This window comes from Schistocerca piceifrons, chromosome 5 (genome assembly GCF_021461385.2).
Source record: "Schistocerca piceifrons isolate TAMUIC-IGC-003096 chromosome 5, iqSchPice1.1, whole genome shotgun sequence".
Lineage (NCBI taxonomy): Eukaryota > Metazoa > Arthropoda > Insecta > Orthoptera > Acrididae > Schistocerca > Schistocerca piceifrons.
Genome location: NC_060142.1, coordinates 203,207,637 through 203,232,341, shown reverse-complemented (window position 1 = coordinate 203,232,341; position 24,705 = coordinate 203,207,637). Strand labels below are relative to the sequence as shown.

Genomic DNA, 24,705 nt, shown 5'->3' with positions numbered 1-24,705 from the left:
CGTTTCTTTACCCTTGTTTTACTGTTGTTGACGTTCATCTTATATTCTCTTTTCAAGACATTATCCGTTCCCTTCAACTGCTCTTCGAAGTCTTGACAGAATAACAATACTATGGCAAACGTCAAAGCTTTTGTTTCAAATGGCTCTGAGCACTATGGGACTGAACAGCGGAGGTCATCATTCCCCTAGAACTTAGAACTACTTAAGCCTAACTAACCTGAGGACATCACACACATTCATGCCCGAGTCAGGATTCGAACCTGCCACCGTAGCGGTAGCGCGGTTCCAGCCAAGCGCCTAGAACCGCTCGGCCACTCCGGCCGGCAAAGTTATTGTTTCTTCTCCCTGAACAGTACTTCTATTTCCATATTTTTCCGTTGCTTCCTTTAGTGCTCGCTCAGATTAAGTAACATAGGTGAGAGGCTACAACCTTGTCTTACTCCTTTCTCAACAGCTGATTCCCTTTTATGTCCTTCGATTTTTGTAAGTGCTGCCTAGTTTCTTTACGTGTTGTAAGCAATTTTTTCGTTCTCTGTCCCTGCTACCACTCTGTCCCTGCTGCCTTCAGAATTTCGAATAGTATATTTCAGTCAACAGTGTCAAAAATCTTTTCCAAAACTACAAATGCTGTTAATGCAGGTTGAACTTTATCCATCTTCCACAGCTAGATATCTGAAATAGTAATGTAACTTTATCATTACGGAATATTGTTTTACTTATGATTTTCCTAATAGACGCAAGAATTTCAGTTGGCGATGAATGGCACTGTTGGTTTACATATTCCGACTGGAATGTTCGTTCGATTACTTTAATTATTTCCGCTTCTGAGGAGCATGTTATCCATTAAACATGAGTTATTAGTGTAGCTTGCTATGACAAAGTCATTAAAGCATGACATCACTGATGCTGGAAGGAAAGGAAAAGCTTTTGCTGAGATATGACCTTTAGAACAGCACAGAGGAAGATGCCGCTTTGACTTTAATAAAGGTGTGAAGTAAGGGGATAGTCTCTCCACTGTCCTATTCAATATAGCCCTGCATAGTGTAGTAAATAAAATCAACAAAAGAAGCACCATATTTATGAAAACTAGCCATGTATGTGCATACGCTGATGGCATTGCTATAGTAGGAAGAAATACCAATACATTCCTAGAAATATACCGGGCAATGGAAAGAGAAGCCTTAAAAATTGGCCTCACAGTAAATGAAAACAAAACAAAATAAATGGTAATGTCACAATCTGAGGCCAGAAGAACCCCTAAATACTAAACATCAATGGAAAATGCTTCAATGGAGTGTCTTCTTTTAACTACTTGGGAGCCCTAATAACAAATGATAACAGTATTGGAAAGGCTATAAGGGAAAGAATACAAGCAGGAAACAGAGCTTACTTTGCAAATATGCAGCTTTTCAAAAATAGCCTTGTTACAGAAAAAAAACTACACTGCTAATATATAATTCCCTAGTCCTCCCAGTTATCACATACGGCTCAGAGGTATGGACGTTGACAGAACACGATAAAAATGCACTAAGAAGCATTGAGCGGAAAATACCACGCAAAATCTATGGGCCAATAAGGGAGGAAGAAGGCTGGAGAATACGCAACAATGCCGAATTACAAGAGTTAATACAAGGCTGGGACATAGTAAAATTTGTGAAATCACAGCGAATACGATGGCTAGGACACTTGGAGAGAATGGCAGAGGATAGAATTCCAAAGAAAATGATGAAAGGTATGATCCATTCAGTTAGGCCAAAAGGGAGACCTAGAAGAAGATGGATCGACGAGGTAATAATGGATATCACCAATATGGGAGTCCAGGGGTGGAAGTGTGGAGGAAGATTGTTGAAGAAGCCTAGGCTCACCAAGGGCTGTAGCGCTACTGAAGAAGAAGAAGAAGAAGAAGAAGAAGACGAAGAAGTAGAGGAAGATGCCGAACTTCTGATGTGCACCTTATAATTCCAATGTACAAGTCATAACAGACATTGTCGTATGTCATCACTGTATGAGTAACTTAAGATAAATTTGGAATTGAAAGATTTGTATAGGTTCTCAGTCTGGCGATCAGAATCTGTGGACCACATCTCTACGAACTCATCGCCAGGGAAACAGATGGAGATAATTTCTTCCAGAAGCAGAACGCTGCCCTCGGGTCGAAGGCCACCTCACCAGCGCGCACTAGCCACCTTCCCTGAAGAGTCATTTGTGTTAATAGTTTACTACAGAACTGATATCAGGATTTTTCCAAGGCAATTGCGAAACTACCGTACGCAAGACAAAAGCCGTTACCCAACACTTTTACTCCCCTCGGCATTTATAGACAGCTGCGATCCGAGCATGAAACAGTTTGGTTAGCCTTGTCGCAGTAACACTAGCAGTTAATGCACGAGACTCGAGTTATTATCCGAGAAAGAAACGCAGCCGTATTTACATGCTGCCACCCTTTCTGGCTGACTTTATGTAACGGTGCCCAAACACGGTAATGGGGCTATAACGATCACGGGAACAGGCTCCTACGTGTTCAACGTATTTGTCACTTACGTTTCAAGGATGGCCTCGTTATATGGAGGCACGCGCGCCGCATTACTGCTCAAAATATTCAATTATCACGAAGTTAGGAAACACGAGGATCCGCTTCGAAGTAGTTGTACGCATACTTCGAATAATAGGTAGAAAACAGTGTGGAAATGAGACCCAGCTCTCTCCGGCCGTACTTTATGAGACAAAGCAGGTCAGAAGAGAACGAGAATCGTTTGACTCTGGTCTCTATCGCAGTTCATATAGGCGTGCAAAGAGACTGATTTTTCAAATTAGTCATCTGGAAGCAAGTTAGATCAGTGCCAGAGACGGCGTAGGAAAATCCTTGACAGGACACAGTGTTGCCAACTGCGAAGCGCGAGCGACTGTAGGCGAAAGCAGTAATCAAGGTTTGAGAACGCTGAGGCATTGCCATAGAGACGTTTACAAAATCGCTTATACGTCACTGGCTGAGGCAGTCGCGCGAAGCTGCAGCTCATAGTCCGGTGCAATTTTCAGGAAGCGACTTATTCCGACTCTGTTATAGCGTCGGTTGTTTACGACAGAGCTCTCATCAATTTTTCAATTCGAGTTAACGTAAAGATTTCTATAAATAGAACAGTACAGTGTGACTGTTTCGGCGTAGAAATCATTCGAATCAGCTCGAAAGCAAAACTTAAGGCATGTTCTCACTCTAGAAAGAAATTACAGTTTCTTAACGTGCATAGCCAAACAACAGTTCAAACCATGGTCCACCAAATTGCAAATCCTCAGTCATCTCATACTTTCCGTTGCATTCAGCCAAACTAATTGTTGAGGACGAAACTATCTGAACAGGTTCGTAACTATTCCTGTCACATTTCTCATATGTATGTGTGTAGTCTGCCGAGCTGCTCCCTTATCCTAACTCCACAAGAATTGAGGGTAACTGTTTGTATTATAATAATCTCACCACTGCGATCTACATCCACAAAGACATTCGCCATGCCACAATTCAGAGCAAAGTGTAGATCACGTTGTGCCGAGATTACGCACACGGTAAACTATTATTTTTGCGGAAGCAGGATTGCTGTATTGTCTACCTCTAGAAGCTGTAGATTTACTGAACTGAGGGCACTTTCATCCAAAAATTGTCATCTAACTTCGTTGAGCATTTCATTTACAGTTTAGTGGAAACGGTACCGACCTGCTACGTGCAATAGTTGTTCTTTGAATTCCAATATCTTCCGTCAGATCAGTTCAATAAAGACAGCTAAACTGGATGTTATTGCATCGAAAATACTACCACCAGCACCAAAATGGCACGAATTCATGTTCTGCATTACCTATGCACCAAACGAAAAAGTAACTACTCATATTAACGAATTTTTCCTATTATTCGTTATTTTCTTCAGTGGTTAAGGACAGTAGTGGTTGTTGCTGAAACAATCTCAGGGTATTCACTTAGCTCTCTTAAGTAGCCAATTTCAGCTGTCCTCTTTGGTACCAAAGAATTTTTTCCCAGCTGTTATTTTCGGCCCCGATTTCTAATCTCATTATAAGGGTTTTTCAGAGAAAAAATAAAATATCACATCAGATCTTTGCAAGACTATCTAAAGCAACCTCTCTTGTTTCACTTTTGACAGCTGTGGTCCTCAAATGTAGTTACTTTGTCCACTTGCAGGGAACATAACATTATAAATAAATTAGATAACAGAACAAGTGCGATTCTGCTCCAACATTTTACAGTAATAGACATTTGTAGTTACATTCTAATGGTGGGTCCTTAGGTCCTTTCATTGAATATTTTTCGTAACGCCCGGTAGCTCTCTCTCAGATGTAAGCCAAGTAGCTAATATATGCTTCCTTTCGGACTCCAGTGAACCCTGAAAGAAGATCAGAGCATAGAGGTTATGTGTCTTTTCGCTTGGAAATGCCACTTATGACGAATTAATAATTAACGTTTACGGTATCGCAAATACTCTGGAAACGGTAACAAACTCCTATGAACTCACCAATGTATGTAATACTGGTCGGAAGCCAAATTCTTTACATTTCACAGCAGTAGAGCCAAGTCTGAGTACGAGTAATGTATTTTGATTTCTAGGTAACGAACTCAAATCTAATGAGATCTCTGAAAAACATCAATTATTTATCTGATATGCAAACAGCTTTACAGTGATTCTTACGGAATGTCACGATCCATTAGACCCTCCTTGTAACCTATTAGAAGAACCAAACTTTAGTTATTTCTTACTAATATAGTGTTCCTTATATATTCTATGTTTTATTTTGAACTGTCAGACTCTGGGAAAATGACAGTCTTGGACAAGTACCTCAGAGAACATCCTATGCAAAGTACGAGTAAGAATGAAAGTAATGAGAGGTGACTTTCTTCCGGCGTATATAGTGTTCAAGTAACTTATGGGCATGCAGCCCGGTGACGTCGTCGACAGCAACTGAAGTTTTTCGTTGAAAATGTCGGTTTGGTCACCTGTCGCAATATCGGCTGTTGTCGACGTCGCCTGGCCGCATTCCCGTAAGTTATACCAACAATGAAAGTAACGTTATGAGCTGCACATTAAATTTTGAGCAAGGTCTCCTTTTCTGAAATGGACACTAACACTGATGACATGGCGGTATCAATATGCACCACTGGAGAGAATTCCAGCGGCAGTTTCGTGGCGACTTCTTTTCTAGAAGCATGTACGTGTAGTAGTTTTCAATACAAAAGCAGTTCGCCTCAGACAATGTCAGTGGTTGCGTAGTAGGTTAATACAAGTGCAACTTTATAATTGCGTCTTTGTAGAATACATTTCTGCTCAGTAGCTGTCCGTTTCTGCCGAAGACGGAACTACAGGTGACTATGACTTGCTATCTGGAACTGCGAGGACATACGGTAAGACGAGTTCACTTTAGAGTGGAAGATTGGGCCCTTGCGCCATCGCAAGAAAGGCAGCCAGGATCTCTAAAGTTCACTAAGGAAAACCGTACACCATATCAGCGACGCGAAAGTAAAGCCTTAGTGCAGACGTACTTTGCTGTATCTCCTAGTCGGTGGTTGATTTTAAAATGACCTGATAGGTCTGAAAGTTATCAGGGGAAAGTTTCTTGGTTAATTTCTTTCTTGGCGTATCGATTTTTACGTAAATAGGGACACTTTCGGTATTAATCGTTCCCATAATCCATTTTCACGTCGGCATACTGTACATAGCGAGAAGAGATTTTATACTACTAGGTCCATCATACGATAGCTTAATTTAGGAAGAGACTAAACGTGAATACCGAAAGATATATTTACTTAAAAATCTGGGAGTTGTTGTAAGTGTGTACTGACCCGTCTTCGCGTTAATATTAGGACAAACTCACAGTGCTAAGTCCGTCATTAGATACGGCACATGAACTACTCGGATACGAAGAAACTGCTTTCAAATCGAGCAATATTATTTTCTTGAGTCGTAAAACATGATAGTTGTGAGGATTCTGGCTACTAACAGCAAGAAGACTGTACTGACTTTTTTAAAAGTTATCATTTAGTTTTGCAAATAAATTATAAAAATCAGCTTTTCCTATTCTTTGTGATTCACCACTATAAGTGACACACACACACACACACACACACACACACACACACACACACACAGTGTCAATGGCAAAGCACTATTCGTCATATGTTGTTCCCATTTCCCTGGACATAGAACATGCATTCGCTAAAACAGCCCACTACCAGGTCGCAAACGAGAAGGTGTTATTGGTGGTGTGGTATTTATCACCACAGCCTGCTTATTTGTTTCCTCTGTGGCAACCCTGCTGTTATTTTCCGCGTGCGTGCACGAGTGTGAAGTGATTGCCGCGCTGTCTGCCATTACCTGATTCCGCGCCACCCTCTCATTTCCTCTGCGGGAGAACTGCTTTCGATCACGGCTGATAAGCTCTGTGTCGCATTATTTTTTCAAAGCATTTCAAACGCTTTGGGAAAGTACGGGGGCGAGAAAGTTAGTCGAAGCAGTGGCGTCGAAGTCGCCGCTCTCTAGATGATTTTGGCCTAGAGACGTTGTAACAAGACCATTTGGAGGACGTAGTATTATCCTATCCCCAATATTACATTATCTGTACAGTAGCAAGCTGTCAAGAACACCGAAGATAAATCGAAAAAGAGAATTAAATTTCAGCGAGAACTTTACGGTTAACCGATGATGTAATTCAGCTGAACGTAATGGATAGTATCTTGAAAGGAGGTTATAAGATAGGCGTAATATGACGGTAATGGAATGTGATGAATACAATGAGGCAATGCCAAGGCAATTAGATTACGAAGTACGACACAAAAATAGTAGATGAGTTGTGCTATTTAGGCAACAAAATATCTATGACCTTAATAAATCGGTTATCAGACGCAGACTAACAATCATTGTACAGCAATGAAACATCGATGATAATTTAGGAAAAAAGAAAACAGAAGCATCTAAAATGTGGTGCTACAGAAGAATGCTGAAAATTATCATCATTCATCGAATGAATAACGAGGAGGTACTCGATCGAACTGGGCGAGAAAACGTTTATGGCACAACTTGGCTAAAAAAAGGGATAAGTTGGCAGAACACATCCTGAGACATGGAAGAATCATCAGTATTGTGATGTGAGGGAGAGTGGGGAGCGTAATAACTGTACAGCGAAACCAAGGCTTGAATAGAGTAAGTAGATTCAACTGGATGTAGGCTGCAATATTTCTGCGGGGCTTGTACCTGACAGCCAATCACGGAGATCTGCAAGAAAAAATCTTCAGAATTAGGACAATCTCAAAAAAGAAGAGGTCGCAATATCATTTGTTCACGATTTTAGTACAGTCTCTCAAGCGTACAGGATCTCAAAATGTTATGGTAATAAAATTCCCCGCAAAATTTAAAAGAATAGAAATTATGAATACTACGAAGAACATGTCAATATCTTATGCACCGACGAGCGTTGGAAATCGAAGTTGTGCAAGTGCAACTCTAAGCAAAACTACAGAAATGCTGTGTGAAAATGTTTCGAGTATCCATGGTGTCAGTTTGTCAAGTAATTGTATTAATATGTACACGAAGAAAATTTTCTCTATAGCAACAATATACCAAGAAAAGTCTGAATGTAGTACACATGATCATGCAAATACGTAGACCAGACATAAGCATAACATGCAAAAAACATAGCATTAATGAATATATGCATTGCAAAAACCTCCCAAGTATGACATCTATAAATATTTCTGACTGTAAAAAAGTAATGGAAAAAAGGTTTCAAATGGTTCAAATGGCTCTGAGCACTATGCGACTTAACTTCTGAGGTCATCAGTCACCTAGAGCTTAAAACTAATTAAACCTAACTAACCTAAGGACATCACACACATCCATGCCCGAGACAGGATTCGAACCTGCGACCGGAGCGGTCGCTCGACTCCAGACTGTAACGCCTAGAACCGCACGGCCATTTCGGCCGGCTAAGAAAGGTTTCACTATAAACGATATCAGTGAGGTATGAAGCGTAATGCGGCGTTCAGGACTGCTACAGTGCAAATATAGATTACATCTGAAACTTTCTGGCAGATTAAAACTGTGCGCCGGGCCGAGACTCGAACTCGGGATCTTTCCCTTTCGCGGGCAAGTGCTCTACCAACTGAGCTACCCAAGCACGACTCACGCCCCGTCCTCACAGCTTTGCTTCTGCCAGTACCTCGTCTCCTGCCTTCCAGACTTAAACAGATTACATCTGTTTAACAAGGCACATCTCTGGGAGAATGAAAAGACTGAACATCTCCAGCAAAATTGTCATGCACGAGTGCCCACTCTACGATGTTAGACAAATATCTCCGTGTAGACTGTTCCAGGATGGAGTAACTATTGATGCACCGTTTGAACTGCATATGAACTAGTGTCAACTGTCAATGTATTTGAAACAGAGAGCACAACGAACAAATAGAAATCAGTTATTAGGCAGATGTTTTTAATTTTGCCTTTTTCCTGTATAAATATGGTTTTCACTTTGGCATTTCGGATCCATACCGGGAATAAGCAAATTTTAGTTTTTGTATGCTCTTACATGCATAAAAGTTTTTGTTCTTGACACCCTTTTTCCTTACTGTTCCAAATACATGTTATGCACAAAAAAAGGAACTTTACCAGTTAACGTTCCTCCAGAGTCACCACTGTGAGCCAAGTCCTTGTAAGTACAAGGAGGAAGGGAGTAACATGTTTTGTAGAACTATCTGTTGTCCGACTTGCACTGTTATCTTGTAAATTACCTGTTGTAATTTGTAAATTACTTGTAAATCAATGACAGAGTGGATAAAGCAGTAAAAAATCGTACAATTTAGCTATGAACTCTAAATTCCTGCTAATAATTTCCTCTTGATAAAGCCTCCACACAGACTAGCAACAGGCAAGGGATGGCTGTAAGTTTACCCACAGGTTGACGCATCGTGGAGAATGTGTACCTTACCGAAAGTATTCCAAAGAAGCACGTTCTGCGCTTTGTTTTGTGTGTGGCTTCGGCTGCATCCCGAAAATAATTCAAAAGTATGTTCCAAATATGGTTCCGACTGAGAATTATGACTTATTTTAGGGATGGAGCGATGTCACAAGCTAAAGTAGCATCGTCTGTACCTCACTGAAAGAGAATTGGGATTTCAGCTATTCTCAATGCGTGCTAGAGGTACAGCACATAATGTTAGCAGCCCATATCTATGGGCGACGCATTTAGAGACACGGAGAAGGAACTGTGATCTATGATATGTCGTATGACTTCTGTCGTTGTGGACGGCTGTTCAGGATCCGCGTTTCAATCGTGATAGTTATTTTACAGAAGCAACTACGCGTTTGGCCTCACGAGGATGAGTGGTCGCCGCTCATCAGGTTCCCACCAGAGAAATTTCTACCACGGTCACTGGGAACGTAAGACAACAGCTCCACGTCAGAACAAGGACTCTACAAACGACCTGTGAATCGTCTTTTATTTCCGTCAGTTTGATTGGTTTTGCTCGCCACGAGTTCCTCTTCTGTGCCAGCCTCTTCATCTCAGAGTAACTCTTACAGCCAGCGTCCTCTTATTTGTTGGATATATTCAAGTCTGTCATCCTCTACAGTTTCACCCTCTTGAACTCCGTAAAGTGCCATGGAAGTTATTCATTGATGCATTAACACATGTCCCATCATCCTGTCCCTTATTGTGAACGTTTTCCACACATTCCTGTCCTAGCCGATTCTCCGGGGAACATCCTCATATCTTAGCAGTCCACTTTTCTCCATCCTTCCGTAGAACTACATCTCCAACATTCCGAATCTCATTTTTTCTGATTTTCCCCACAGTCCATAACTCACTTCCACAGAATTCTGAGCTCCTAATATACATTCTCATATTTTTCTTCCTCAAATTAATGCCCGTATTTGAAACTAGCAGACTTCTGGCCAGGAATGCCCTCTTTCCCTGCTCTAGTCTGCGTTTTATTCTTCCTTGCGTTGTCCGTAATGTATTTTGCTCCCAAATTAGCAGAGTTCTTTCAAGGCTGCACTTCGTTGTCCACAATTTTCAGTTTAACTTTATCACAAATCTCGATTTTTTTAGTCCTCATTACCTTTGTCTTTCTTCGGTTTACTCTCTGTTTTGTGCTCATTAGGTCATTCCATTCAACAGGACCTTTAGTTCTTCCTCACTTTCAATGTCGATAGCAACATCAGCAAATCTTATCATTGATATCCTTTTGGCTTGAATTTTAATCCCATGTCTGAACGTATCCTGAGTAAAATCTTCAGTCATTACCTTTTGGATATGGGAAGGAACCTCACATCGACACATTCTTTGGCAAACAGACAGGAAACTGTGGTTCACTGGGAGAATTCGTGGAAGTACAGTGTCACCACAGAAGTGATCATCAGAAACTCCTATCCCCTCAAAAAACAATTTTCCTGAGTCCTTCTGGAACAACCTTCCGCATTATGTTACAGAACTAAATAACATCTCCAGCTTCATAAGACAGGTAATGACTGAAGCAACCATAAGATTACCATTGATGCTGTACACACTCGTTACCGTTGTACATCCCTCTCTGCAACTTTTTCTCCCTCTTTTCTCAGTATCCCTAGCCGATGTAGTATCCAGAACTTACTTTATCTTAAAACATATCGTTTGTAGACTTGTAAATTCTTCTTGTAGCTGTCACTATCACTATTGTTATTAACATCACAGTTATTGTCGTCGATGTCGTCATCATCATCATCATCATCATCATCATCATCATTATTATTATTTTCGTTATTAGAGGCTACAGCTGCAGTAGTACAAGTAATGCCAATATTAACCTTGTTAGTTCATGGTACAATCTACTCAGAATGTCACATCAGGCACTCAAATCATTTTAATACTAGCTGTCACATTAAAATTGTTATTTCTTGAATAACTTCGATGAAATGGATATTGTATGTGTGGAACACTGGGGCCATGTAAGAAAGCGCGTCATGGCTCCAATCAAATCAGGTTAAATAAATGAAAATAACTTGTTAACACAGCTATGTCGTGTCCTGAACACATAAGTAAACTGGATAAACTCGAGCCCGTATAGTACTGTGTAGTCATTCTTTGCGTACATGGTTAGTAAGATCCGACGGGGATCATCGCGACGGGTACGCTGTGTGAAAAGTACTGCTTTATGTTTGTAAGAGCGCCCAAGATTCACTTCCCGGGAAGTAATATAATTATCGTTTCATGGTATCTGCATCTGGCTTGTCGCGAACCACCAGAACAAAGCCCTAAACGTTTGTCTTTGTAGTGATCCGCTGAAAGTTATGGATTACAAATTATGATGTTACTGTCTTGAATTCTAGTACGACAGTAATTCAAAGTAATCACAGTAGTTTGGCGTCCCTGCTTATGCTATTATTCAACAAGCTTCTGTTTTCGCGTCATTGTGCTTAACGTGGACTGGGTCACAGGCGCCACGACTAGGATTCCTCTCCCGCATGACATCTATATCTACATTTATACTCCGCAAGCCACCCAACGGTGTGTGGCGGAGGGCACTTTACGTGCCACTGTCATTAACCTCCCTTTCCTGTTCCAGTCGCGTATGGTTCGCGGGAAGAACGACTGCCGGAAAGCCCTCGAATCTCTCTAATTTTACATTCTTGATCTCCTCGGGAGGTATAAGTACGGGGAAGCAATATATTCGACACCTCATCTAGAAACGCACCCTCTCAAAACCTGGACAGCAAGCTACACCGAGATGCAGAGCGCCTCTCTTGCAGAGTCTGCCACTTGAGTTTGCTGAACATCTCCGTAACGCTGTCACGCCTACCAAATAACCCTGTGACGAAACGCGCCGCTCTTCTTTGGATCTTCTCTATCTCCTCCGTCAACCCGAGCTGGTACGGATCCCACACTGATGAGCAATACTCAAGTGTAGGTCGAACGAGTGTTTTTGTAAGCCACCTCCTTTGTTGATGGACTACATTTTCTAAGGACTCTCCCAATGAATCTCAACCTGGTACCCGCCTTACCAACAATTAATTTTATGTGATCATTCCATTTCAAATCGTTCCGCACGCATACTCCCAGATGTTTTACAGAAGTAACTGCTACCAGTGTTTGTTCCTCTATCATAATCATACAATAATGGACCCTTCTTTCTATGTATTCGCAATAGATTACATTTGTCTATGTTAAGGGTCAGTTGCCACTCTGCACCAAGTGCCTATCCGCTGCAGATCTTCCTGCATTTCGGTGCAATTTTCTAATTCTGCAACTTCTCTGTATACTACAGCATCATTCGCGGAAAGCCGCATGGAACTTCCGACACTATCTACTAGGTCATTCATATATATTGTGAAAAGCAGTGGTCCCATGACACACCCCTGTGGCACGCCAGAGGTTACTTTAACGTCATTAGACGTCTCTCCATTGAGAACAACATGCTGTTTTCTGTTTGCTAAAAACTCTTCAGTCTAGCCACACAGTAGGTCTGATATTCCGTAGGCTCTTACTTTATCAGACGACAGTGCGGAACTGTATCGAACGCCTTCCGGAGCCTGAATCTAATATTTTCTGGGTCTCATGAACAAATAAAGCGAGTTGGGTCTCACACGATCGTTGTTTCCGGAATCCATGTTGATTTCTACAGTAGTAGATGACGAGGGAAGTTGCGTAGAGAAGGGGACAGCACGAAGCCAGGCGCGGCCTCCACAGCCCAGGGTCACAGGGGAGCGCCCCGTGGGGTCCGTTACCGCAGGGCGCACACAGCTAAACATGTTTTGGGCTTCGCCATACAGAACAACTGGATTAGGAACGTGATTCTTGTGAACGAAAACAGCGTCTCCAGCGAGACTTAACTCGCTTCTCTCTCTCTCTCTCTCTCTCTCTCTCTCTCTCTCTCTCTCTCTCTCTCTCTCTGTGTGTGTGTGTGTGTGTGTGTGTGTGTGTGTGTGTGTGTGTGTGTGTGTGTGTGTGTGTGTGAGAGAGAGACGGGCGCTCAACAACATTGTTATCATAACCTTCGTTAAACATTGTTTAAATTCTTAGCGAGGCGAACAAAGTCACACACGTAAAAATTCATCCTGGCCTGTGGACACACCATAGAAACTTTGGACTGCGTGCAATAACAAAGGCAACAGTTAATTATCAAAATATAAAATGGCTAACGAAAATAACAAATTGGTAACTGTGTGTCTGCATGCACATTTATGCCCTTCCTCACGGTTTAATGAAATTCTAATACACTCAGAACAGAAAATTATAAATAAAACGATAATTAACTAAAAAACAATGCTGAAAGTTAGCCTCTGGTAAATGTGGCTGGCTGACCACTAACAGAAATAGGGGAAAGCCAGTTATTGTTAAGTTGCTAAAAACTCTTCACATGGATGTTAAAAATGCTAAAATAGAAATCTTAGTCTCAGTTAAAAATATATTTGCTAAGAGAGAAATGGACACAGTGAAAATTGTCAAACTACGATATAGACAGTCGAGGCTGACTGTATCATTGACTAAGGAGACAGTAAAATATCATATCTGGCAATTTAGGTGCTACTACGGACAATACATAAACCTTACATTCCTTTTCACCATCCTGTCTATGATATTAAAGCAGTAGATAAGACATCAGCAAGAAAAACCGCTGTCGTCGCGTCAAAAATGTAATATGCAGTCTAATAAAATCTGGAACTCCGACGCTGGCAATCCAGGAAGCACACCACACCGTTGGGTCGTCTCGGCGGAGAAGGTGCCTGCGTGTTTAGAGGACGATGATATATTCACAGTCGCGTTAAATCCACTTCTTTCTGACTGTGTGACGGAACATGTTCGTCACGATGAACTGTGAGATTCACCGTCCTTAATTTTTGTTATTTTGAACCTCCATCCACTTATTCTCATACTGACACAGCTACTACACAGAAACAAGATAGTAGTACACAAGAGGACAGCACAGGGAAGCTAATTTCTTTCGTTGCAAGCTTAGCTTGTTGCCATGTCCGCTTGGTCATTTTCCTGGATTCCCACATGGGCCGCTACCCAGCGGAGTGACACTTTATCCTCCTGCTTTTGTAGCGTTTGAACGGTGTCTCTCACGTATTGGACTACATTGCCTGCTGGACGCACTAAATAACTAGTTTGTAGGGTGCTTACAGAATCAGATCATACGACAAAATTATTCCGTCGACTGAATCTCATCTGCTTCAATGCCTTTAGCATCGCACAGAGCTCTGCATCAAAGGCTGTGAAGTCATCTGTAAGCCGAATCCTAAGGACACTACCAGGGAGAAACTTGCGAGCACCCTACCCATTTGAAGATACTTTCGTATTTCGTGGTAGAATAATTATGAGCACATTAGAATAGGTTGAATCAAATGTTTGTCATTTATTAACATAAAGCCAGTCTCCCGTCCTGGTCCAACATCTTAGGGAAGTATACGTTATTCTATTTTTTTTTACCGTAGAACTCCAACAATCCGTTGGTAAGAGTCGCCAACGGTTTCTTCTTTACCATTTCTTTATTTTTTACTCTTAGTTGCACCGACAATTTGGGTTAATGGTGACTACATTCGAATAGAAAAGCCTAAAACGGCAAAATCAAGAAATGACGTGTTTCTGTTTGTTAAGTAGCAGCTTAAATGATTTGATGCTAAAGTCTCCGAGGTATTACCTAAGTAGCCAAGAGATAAGAACTTATCTACTGGACTGTTCATTAAAGTGTTTCAGAAAATTTATCTGGGACATGTTACACTTCCTAATACGGTCTGTGGCCAACAATTATCAAAATGATTTCTAATGATATGAGGGAGTTAATGGCCATTGAATCTTCAAGGTAGGGGGCAAGGGTGAGGGTGAATATACAGGTGTAAGATCTGTTTTAACGAGTGAAACTCTTATAACTACTTAAATGAGATTTAATGAGGTAACATAACTGGCAGAAGAACATACCAAATTCAAACACCAACGTCACACAAAATTCAGGAATTATCGGCAACTACAGTTGAGGGTACTGTAAATCGTACTGCTTTTATGAAAGATGATGCCTGGTAGCAACGGGCAGCTATAAACTGACCGCTTCACCTTAGGCTCCTACCCAACATTTAATTAAGCAGGCACAGTAATCCGCTTTCCTTTCAGTCTGAGTTTATCTATCTATCTATCTATCTATATCTAAACTGAAGCACTCTGTGACCAAACAGTGTGCCCTAGCTCTATATACATTGTAAGAGTGTCTAAAATCCACATGGTAAGAAGACCAATAATCCATAAAACATATGGCCGAAAGACGAAAGGCAGTTACATATGATATAAAACTGATGCAACAAAAATCCGAAAGTTGGATGTTTTAACGACAGTGTTCCGCCAGTCCCTGTCATTCTTAACTGGAAATCTTACACCTTCTCCGAAGACAAGATCGAAATTACAGACCATTACTGGGGCAACCACAAGGTAACATGAAAAGCGGACTCATATTTTGCGTAACCGACACGTAGGGAATGTTGCGAAAATCCGGGAGCAGGTCTTTGTATTTCTTGTTTAAACTTTACTAGTCTCGTCAGGTGAGGACCAAGGATGTAAAAAAGTACACAAACTGAACAAAATTGGACGATCTGCATTCCACAGAAGCTCTCAGGTTTCTCTCAGTACCCCAAGTAACCTGCTCCCTCAAGCTTGACACATCTATGAATACCGCACGATGGAGAACACACTTCTCGAAAAGAAATGTGAATTTCATCAATATTCATAGTCTCATTTCGAGAAATAGATTAGATCTTTGCTAGGAAACTGAACTGCGAAGATCTTTCCAAGATACCCATTTACAGCATTCGAATGTTAAGTTGACGTCACCTGGTAGCAATTTCGATCGTTTCTGCAATTCATACAGGGCGAATGTTGTGTATAAACGAGTAGTCAACACTGTCGTAGGATTAATAGATATTACTACAGCGTCCCTGTAGAGTGACCGACATCTTCTGAATTATTCTGAAATTTTCAAACAGTAGTTTCGACCATGAAAAACGTTGGCGGTTACTGTATGTAACAGTGCATGTCATGAGGGAAAGAATTCATGGACAGTTGATGTTCCTAAACAATGGAAACAATCAACAGACTACACATGAGCAGGAATGTTCAAAAATTTCTATAGCAATCTCACTATGCTTCTAGTTCCGTAAAAAAAAAGTCAGACCCATAACTGTGATGGAAGCTAGTATTAGAAATAGGTTCATTAATGAAACCTGCAAGCTTGTACGTCCACTCACTTGAGTATACGGCTAGAAGCAACTAAAATTAGTAAATTAAGAAACATAACACTGTCGACAAGTGACTATCAAAATATTGGGAAACTGAAATTGAAAAAATACATCTCGGAAATTAAGTGTTACACTGTTTATTCCCTCGATTGAGTGAAATACATTAATAATGTCAACATTCCTTTTAACGAGCACAAAATAATTCGTATTTCTCTTAATTAGTGAGATTCAGTCTTAGATGCCACAACTAATGTAACCTTCAACAGGATGTAGCAATTTAACGAGACTCTGTGAAAAGATTAGGCACTTCTCTCATGTCTAGTTGATCGCAGCTGGGAGAGAGAGACTTTATTATGATCGAAAATATGCCTTAGTATTGAAATCCAACGGTAGTATTTCAGCCTTGTCTTATGTCGAAGTCAGCATTGTTCATGTGCATTACAACGCTACTGAAGACAAAAAAAGTTAAATAGTTAAACAGTAGAGATAAAGACAAAGCGACCGCCAGTGAAAGCGTTATTGCGGTGCAAGACAGAGCATAAGACGCTGGCATCAAAATATTTGACATCAACCCTTACGCGCCAGCCGTCAGCTGCTTGCATGCACGGACATGCGCAGTTCAAGCCCACCATCAGCCGTCAGTTGTTTACTACAGACAGCAACGGATGTCGTCGGACAACCGTATCCAGCACTTTTCTGGCTGCAGATACGGTGGCGGGATTTGTAAGTCCGCAAATACTTCCCGCGAGAAGAAAAATAAGAAACAGTCATCGATGTCTAGGTGGCTCAACTAAATTTTGGAGCACACTGGCAGATGGCGACTCTAATAATGTATATACGCTACACTCGTAGCTTTTCCATTCTAAGAAATAATATCGTGGTTGACGAGTGAACAATTCCTAGTTCCACGAATTCAAGCTCTGGAATATACTTGGTGTGTCATATTCTGAGTGTCACATCTGTCACGTACATGCGATATTTACCGGTAGGCAGTGGCGTATCTAAGACGTTATATTCAGGATGAACCTGGTTGCCGAAAATACATCGGACTACTTGCCACAAATGAAACTCGAAATGTAACAACGCCAGTAAGCCATCCGGTTATGTTCTCAAGATCAGTTCATTAGCTGCGGTTACCACAATTTTATGTATTTAACTGCTCTTACACACGAAATGCTTCGAGAAATAATTCCATTTTTGGCATATGCTTTCTTGCTACCTGTTGACATATTAAACTGAACTTTCTTCCGTGTCTGATGGTCACAGGTTATACACACAAAGCGCTACCATTAAGAAGTAAACATTTACCAAGAAATCGTACATGACAAGGATAATAATTTCTATTAACACTTGTGTGAAGTACTCTAACATGAAGAGCGTACAAAAAGCAACGTTTTAACGTTGAAACCAAAGATTCTGCTTTCACGGTAGTAGACGTCTATGAACATTTGTTTAAGGGGTAAAGGACTGGTAATCCAGATGAAGATGAAATGATAAGTTAAACGCTTAGTGTAATGCAATGACAACGAAACTTTTGCTGAAAACTGTATTATTTGTCCGTTATCAAACAAACACCAATAGACCCCGCAGAACAGAGAAAGTGTTGCAGGTTGTGTGTCGACAAGTAAGTACTGCGCGCGGACTGACCTTCCTTTACGGAGGCGGTGCCCAGGATCTGGTCTATGCTGTAGAGCCCGCGCGGCCTGGCGGGCTCCTCGGAATTCCTCGGCGGCGGCTGCGACTGCTGCTGTTGCTGCTGCGCCGGCGGCTGCTGCTGCTGCACGTGGTGGTCCATCATCGCTGCACCGTCGCCCAAGCAGCACTGCGGGCCCGCCGACTCGTCCTCCCCCCTCGCGGGCGCGCACTCACTTAGATAATGAACCGCTCGCTGTCCCCCTCCCCTCCCCCCTTCCACCCCTCGCCGCGTCGTCGATCCGTAGCCGTGGCCGCTGCCGCCGTCTCTCTTTAATCACACGCTATCGGTAAGAACTGACTCCCTCTCGCCGGCGGCAGCGGCGGCGGCGGCTGCGGCGGCTCCGGCCAATGGCAGGCCGCAGCGCGGCTGTCGCGCCCAATCAGAGCGACCGCGTGCCGGCGCAGGGGAGGGGCGCTGTTGACAGAGCCGGCGCCCGCGCCCCGCGTCTCATTGGCTGCAGGAAGCGGCTGCGGCTGCCACGCTGGCGGGACGCGCCGCTTAGGTCTGCGACGCGACCTGCCGCTGTTGCGGGTCCTAACCGCCCGTCCTCATGGCAACAGGTGTAAACAAGCGTCAGAAGCTGATTGCGAAACCCTGAACAACTACAGCTTCTTTTTTTGTTTATCGATTCATCTGTTACTTCTTGATAGAACAATTCTATATTTACTGTTGAACGGCAAGTTCGCTGTGTTCTACTGATTTTCAAACTAATTTTCGGCTCATTGGGCCTTCTTCAGGAAACAACTGACTAGCGTCTGAAATGAACACTAGTTCTTACGTAACCAAACAGTATAGGCAAAGACACAATCACTTGCATAGAGTGCTGTGCAAGAAAGCTGTTTCTTAACGTTGAAATGGACGCAACAGTCATCGCTAAGCATAAGAAATAATTTGACTACACAATATTACAGTTTAAATAGCTATAATGCTAAATTTTGTGAGTTCTTAACGCTGGCCGGGAAACTGCTAAACTAAGCACGCTTCATTTATGTTGCGCAAGAAACGCGACTTACATTGTAACTAACATTTTAATGGAAGGGGCAATATTATACACAGTGCTTTGTTAAAATAAATAGTTGATAGTTTTATAAGTTACATTGTTGAAGTTTGTTGGGTAAACAAAGTTGTTGTTGTTGTTGTGGTCTTCAGTCCTGAGACTGGTTTGATGCAGCTCTCCATTCTACTCTATCCTGTGCAAGCTTCTTCATCTCCCAGTTCCTACTGCAAGCTACATCCTTCTGAATCTGCTTAGTGTATTCATCTCTTGATCTCCCTCTACGATTTTTACTCTCCACGCTACCTTCCAATACTAAATTGGTAAGGCGCTCAGTCCGGAACCACGTGACTGCTACGGTCGCATGTTCGAATCCTGCCTCGGGCATGGATGTGTGTGATGTCCTTAGGTTAGTTAGGTTTAAGTAGTTCTAGGGGACTGATGACCATAGATGTTAAGTCCCATAGTGCTCAGAGCCATTTGAACCAACCATTTTTACTAAATTGGTGATCCCTTGATGCCTCAACACATGTCCTACCAGCCGATCCCTTCTTCTAGTCAAGTTGTGCCACAAACTTCTCCCCAATCCTATTCAGTACTTCTTCATTAGTTATGTGATCTACCCATCTAATCTTCAGCATTCTTCTGTAGCACCACATTTCGAAAGCTTCTATTCTCTTCTTGTCTAAACTATTTATCGTAACGGATAGAAAATTCTATTCTGTTTTAATTTGCATAAATATACTGCTACACAAAGTTAAAACACAATAAAATTTTCTATCCTTTACCTTGCTTGCCCACAAATTTCATAAAAATAACTTGTAACACTTTAATATTATTTTAACCATGTACAATATTGCCCATCGCATAAAAATGTTATTTACGATGCAAAACATGTTTTTTGGGCAACGTATATTACTAGCGTTCAGTTAAATAGTTCTCTACCAATGTCATGACCACACTATGGCATCGTAACCGGTAATACTGTAAGATTTTGTATTTTAGTTGCCGTGTATAATACTGCCCATTGCCTGAAGTTTAGTTCACAATGTTAAAAAACACGTCTACTGCACAACATAAATCAAGAGTGCTTAGTTTAACAGTTTCTCAGCCAATGTCAAGACGTCACAAAATTTAGCAATATAACTATTTAACCTGTAATATGGTGTAGTTTTTGGAACCACGCGACCGCTACGGTCGCAGGTTCGAATCCTGCCTCGGGCGTGGATGTGTGTGATGTCATTAGTTTAGTTAGGTTTAAGTAGTTCTAAGTTCTAGGGGACTGATGACCTCAGATGTTGAGTCCTATAGTGCTCAGAGCCATTTGAGCCATTTGTGTAGTTTAATTATTCATTCTGCTTAACATTGTCCATTGTGTGGACTGTAATTTCTACATTAAGTAACAAGTTTGTTGCACAACACTCTTTGCATATAATGTTTCGTTACCTAAGAACTAGTGTCCCTTTCAGGCGCTAGTCAGTTGTTTCCTGAAGTTGGACTAATAAGCCAAAACTAGTTTGAAATAAATAAAAACCAGTAGAACACGGTGTACTGTTTATTCGACCTTAAAAAGTATATCTTTCTTTCTTTTTTCGTATTGGGGCGTTGTATATTAGCTCAAGTCAACGATAGAAGAACAAGTGAACGTCCGATTGGAGAACATCGGAGTACCAACTTGGCGTGTACTACCGGGCCACGATAATATTGCACTTGGCCTCCCGTGACAGTTATGGGAAATTGGAAATATGTGGTAAGTTCCTATGGGATTAAACTGCTGAGGTCATCGGTCCCTAGGCTTACACACTACTTAATTTTACTTAAACTAACTTATGCTGAGGACAACACACACACACACCCATGCCCTAGGCCCTAGGGAGGACTCGAACCTTCGACGGGGCAAGCCGCTCGAACCGTGACAAGGCTTCCCAGACCACGCGACAGTTAAGGGAAACATGCGGTGACATTACAGTAAACAAGTACATTAGTCTCCAGAATGAGATTTTCACTCTGCAGCGGAGTGTGCGCTGATGTGAAAATCTCATTCTGGAAACATCCCCCAGGCTGTGGCTAAGCCATGTCTCCGCAATATCCTTTCTTTCAGGAGTGCTAGTTCTGCAAGGTTCGCAGGAGAGCTTCTGTAAATTTTGGAAGGTAGGTGACGAGATACTGGCAGAAGTAAAGCTGTGAGTACCGGGCGTGAGTCGTGCTTCGGTAGCTCAGATGGTAGAGCACTTGCCCGCGAAAGGCAAAGGTCCCGAGTTCGAGTCTCGGTCGGTCACACAGTTTTAATGTGCCAGGAAGTTTCAAGTACATTAGTGATTAAGGAAAACGCATGGCCCTGTAAATGCTTTCAAATATTTGTGGATATACTGTCAAATGGTTCAGCGTGTCGTCGAGAAATACCGTGATAAAAACTCAATTACTCGCCTGAAGCGCATACACATGCATTTGCAATCAAATTGTGGTCGACTAAAAGCCGATAATAATCGCTCAGACTGGCTCTACACGTCTATTTACGCGTTTCCACACGAGGAATGCGACCCACATACGGCCTAGACGATCATTCCTCGTGCGATGCAACAATTTTGTGTTGTTGGAGATCTTCTTCTCCGTCCAGAGTTTCTACTTTCTATCACTCTACACTTCTCTTATTTCTCTGTCTAACCACCATCCTGTTTCAAGTGGAAAGCTTTCACAGTCGACGATACATATTTTCATTACTAGTAACACATATTATGTTCCAGTAGCTACACCGATAGTGGCTATTGTTGGCAAAAACTAACACAGTGAAACCAAGGAAAGGGCTACAGTGAACTCCGTCTATTGTCTTTCAATAGCCTTTTACTAAGTCAAAGTACATGTCAAAATCACAGCTTCATTAACAGGAATTCAGATGATCTGATTAGCACCTACACTGCATTGTCATCATACTAGAATCGCATACTCCGAATTTTGTTGTGTTGTACACTATCCGTTGAAAAGAATCCGCACATTCCTATATAGTACGGAATTACCCAGTACGTGTCACGACAGTGTAAAAGGAGGCGGCGTGTATTCTATTAACACCAGAGAAGCAGTAACAGCAGAAATAATCTGTCAGGTGAGCTCATTGACTTCGAAAGTGGACTAATCATTCGATGCTCCCCTATTGACAAATCCACGACGGAAGTTTCTTCCAAACCTGCCGAAGTCGACTGTTATTGACGTGATTATAAAGAGGAATCTCGAAGGAACAACCATAGCTAAAGCAAGAGCAGGCAGACCTCTAACGGAACGTCGAAAATGTGTGACATGTAGTGCCAGTTGTGAAATACGACTGGGATGGTGTTACGGTAGCTTTTTCATGTTTAGGGCGTGGCAACTTTATCACGGTTAATAAAACGCTAAATGCGGAAGAATACGAACACAGTTTACGGCATCTTGTACTGCGTATTGTACAGTTCGAAAACTGTTTGTATCAGCGTGACTATACACTGTGCTATAAAGCAGCATCTGTGAGACATCAATTTGCTTAGAGTAACATTCCAGAAATGGTTCTGTCTTAGCCCAGTGGAGCCTCTTTAGGATGAATATGAATGTCACTTTTCCTCCATTGTCCAACGTCACTACCAGTCATACCTAGAGGAGAAAACGTAGCTAAATAAATTGGAATGTCACATGAACCTTAACGTAAACGAAGTACGTTATTTCATCTATAGATGCACATCTATAGCTGTAAAGATCCGCGAAAGCATTGGCAGCAAGGGCTTTCTAATTACAAAGACATTTATTTAAATCGGTTCGACTCTATACGGATACCACGTTATGAAAGCAAGTCATTTATTAAAGAACTGATAATAAATAACATGTATTTACAACTATTGTAAAGTTAAATTTATGTGAAACAGAAAAAGATAAACATAAAACATGTAAATTGTTATGATAAATTTCTTGCAATCAAATTTTCTCAATAACTAAAATAAGTATGACACTCATCTGCGTTTTCCTGCGTTAGTTTGTGGTTATGTTCTGTATGCACTAAAGATTAAAAAGTAAAATTCTTACTGTGCGAAAATTATGGAGCAATGCAATCAAAATACAAATGTAGAAATGTGCTATGCTTTTAAATTTAGGTTCTTGTGTTCTTTCCACTTGTCTTACAGCAACAACCTATTTCACGTACAACTACTTCACCTGGTCAAGATGAAAAGCTTCAGTTAATATAAGTTAAACCTAAATAATTTGAATAAAAATAACCCAACTCTTTTCGGTTTGAGATCTCGTCTTTGCATCCGATCTTGCTACACTCTTTTCTAACCTATCGGAGCAATTTGAAGCTTTTCATTTACTATCTGGAATTGGTGTTGTTGGTCACGTCTAGTCCGTTTTGTAGAGTTGTCCATAGAAGTTAAGTCTGTTAGTTGAACTATGTTCCGTTATACTAGTAGAACTAATTTTTTCCTGGTAGCACTTACCAGTTATCTGCAGTCTTCGAAACTATTATTTCCCGAAGAATCTTCGTTTCAACCATCTATGTTTCTTTTAGTAATGCCTTTTCCCAAAATTGGAAAGTTTCGCTTGCATATGGATACTCTATAGCGTCTGGATTTGTCCAGAGACGGTGTTCTTCTTTAAAATTTGTAAATAGTTCTATGAAAAGCATTAGCCGCCTGGTCTGGGGTGACGTTGTTGGTTTCCTTCTCACGGCGTCCGTGTTGCACAGTCTCCCACATGTGTTCAAAGCGGCCACTCTTACAGTGCTATCAACGCGCTGATCTGACGTTTGCTATGAAATGTTTTTTCGTGCTTTTAAATGCTTTATTTATTTTTTAAATTAACTGTAGAGTCTAGCTCTTCCTTCGTGCTCAGTTAGCAATTTTACCTCTTCTACTGCTGTTTCTATGTTTCTGGAAAGAACTGACACGTAATCAAGGAAAACAAGACATTTCATCTTAACACCGTCCTTTGTACCTCTAATGTGAACTGGCCTAGTATTCCTACCACGTTCATCTTCTCTTTCTCGGACTATCCTGTCTGTAGCATAACTAAATAGAATTAGTGACAGTTCATCATCCTGTCTAGTTTTTATTTTTAATTTTTCAGACTCAGAGTATGTACTATATGTACGAGGGTTGGAATTTAAATAGTGGAAATTATTTATTCACAACTGATACAAAAGAGTTACATGTTGGCACCTGTTACTGTCCTTCAAGGTAGTCACCAGCGTTATGTAGAACCCGTTGCCAGCGATGTGGAAGGCGTAGTATACCGTTAGCAGAGCCTGTTCTGTTGATGGTGCGAATGGAGCGGCCTACTGCCTGTCGATTCTCTGGAACAGTTCTGAAGTGAATGCCACGAAGTGATTCCTTCATCTTCGGTATCAAATCAAAGTCACAAGGACTTAATTCCGGGGAGTATGGTGGATGGTACAGTACTTCCCAGTCCCATCGACTGAAAAGAGCAACCACAGCTTGTGCTGTATGCGCCCGCGTATTGTCTTACATAATAATGGGTGGATTGCGCAGAAAGTGGCGCCGCTTCTTTCCCAAAGCCGATCGCAGGTGATGCTCCAAAAACGAACAGTAATACTGTGCATTGACGGTCTGCCGTAGAGGAACGTAATGTGTTTGGATAACACCATCACAGTCGTACACGAGAATCACCATGACTTTAGACCGCTTCATTCGCACCATCAACAGAAAAGGCTCTGCTAACGGTATACTACGCCTTCCACATCGCTGACAATGGTCTCTACACAACGCTACTGACACTTTGAAGGACAGTAACAGGTCCAA

General features: G+C 41.6%; 1 protein-coding gene across 1 annotated transcript in view; it reads right to left on the bottom strand.

The window, feature by feature from the left end:
- The window catches only part of LOC124798890 (retinal homeobox protein Rx2-like), a 148,783-nt gene extending 125,342 nt beyond the window's left edge, over positions 1 to 23,441 (bottom strand). The window contains exons 1-3 of the mRNA XM_047262422.1: positions 23,386 to 23,441; positions 18,246 to 18,471; positions 17,889 to 17,994 (exon numbers count right to left, since the gene is read on the bottom strand). Coding sequence (XP_047118378.1) covers positions 17,889 to 17,994; positions 18,246 to 18,471; positions 23,386 to 23,441 — 388 coding nt within the window. The remainder of the gene's footprint in view (positions 1 to 17,888; positions 17,995 to 18,245; positions 18,472 to 23,385) is intronic.
- Positions 23,442 to 24,705: the final 1,264 nt, after the last annotated feature.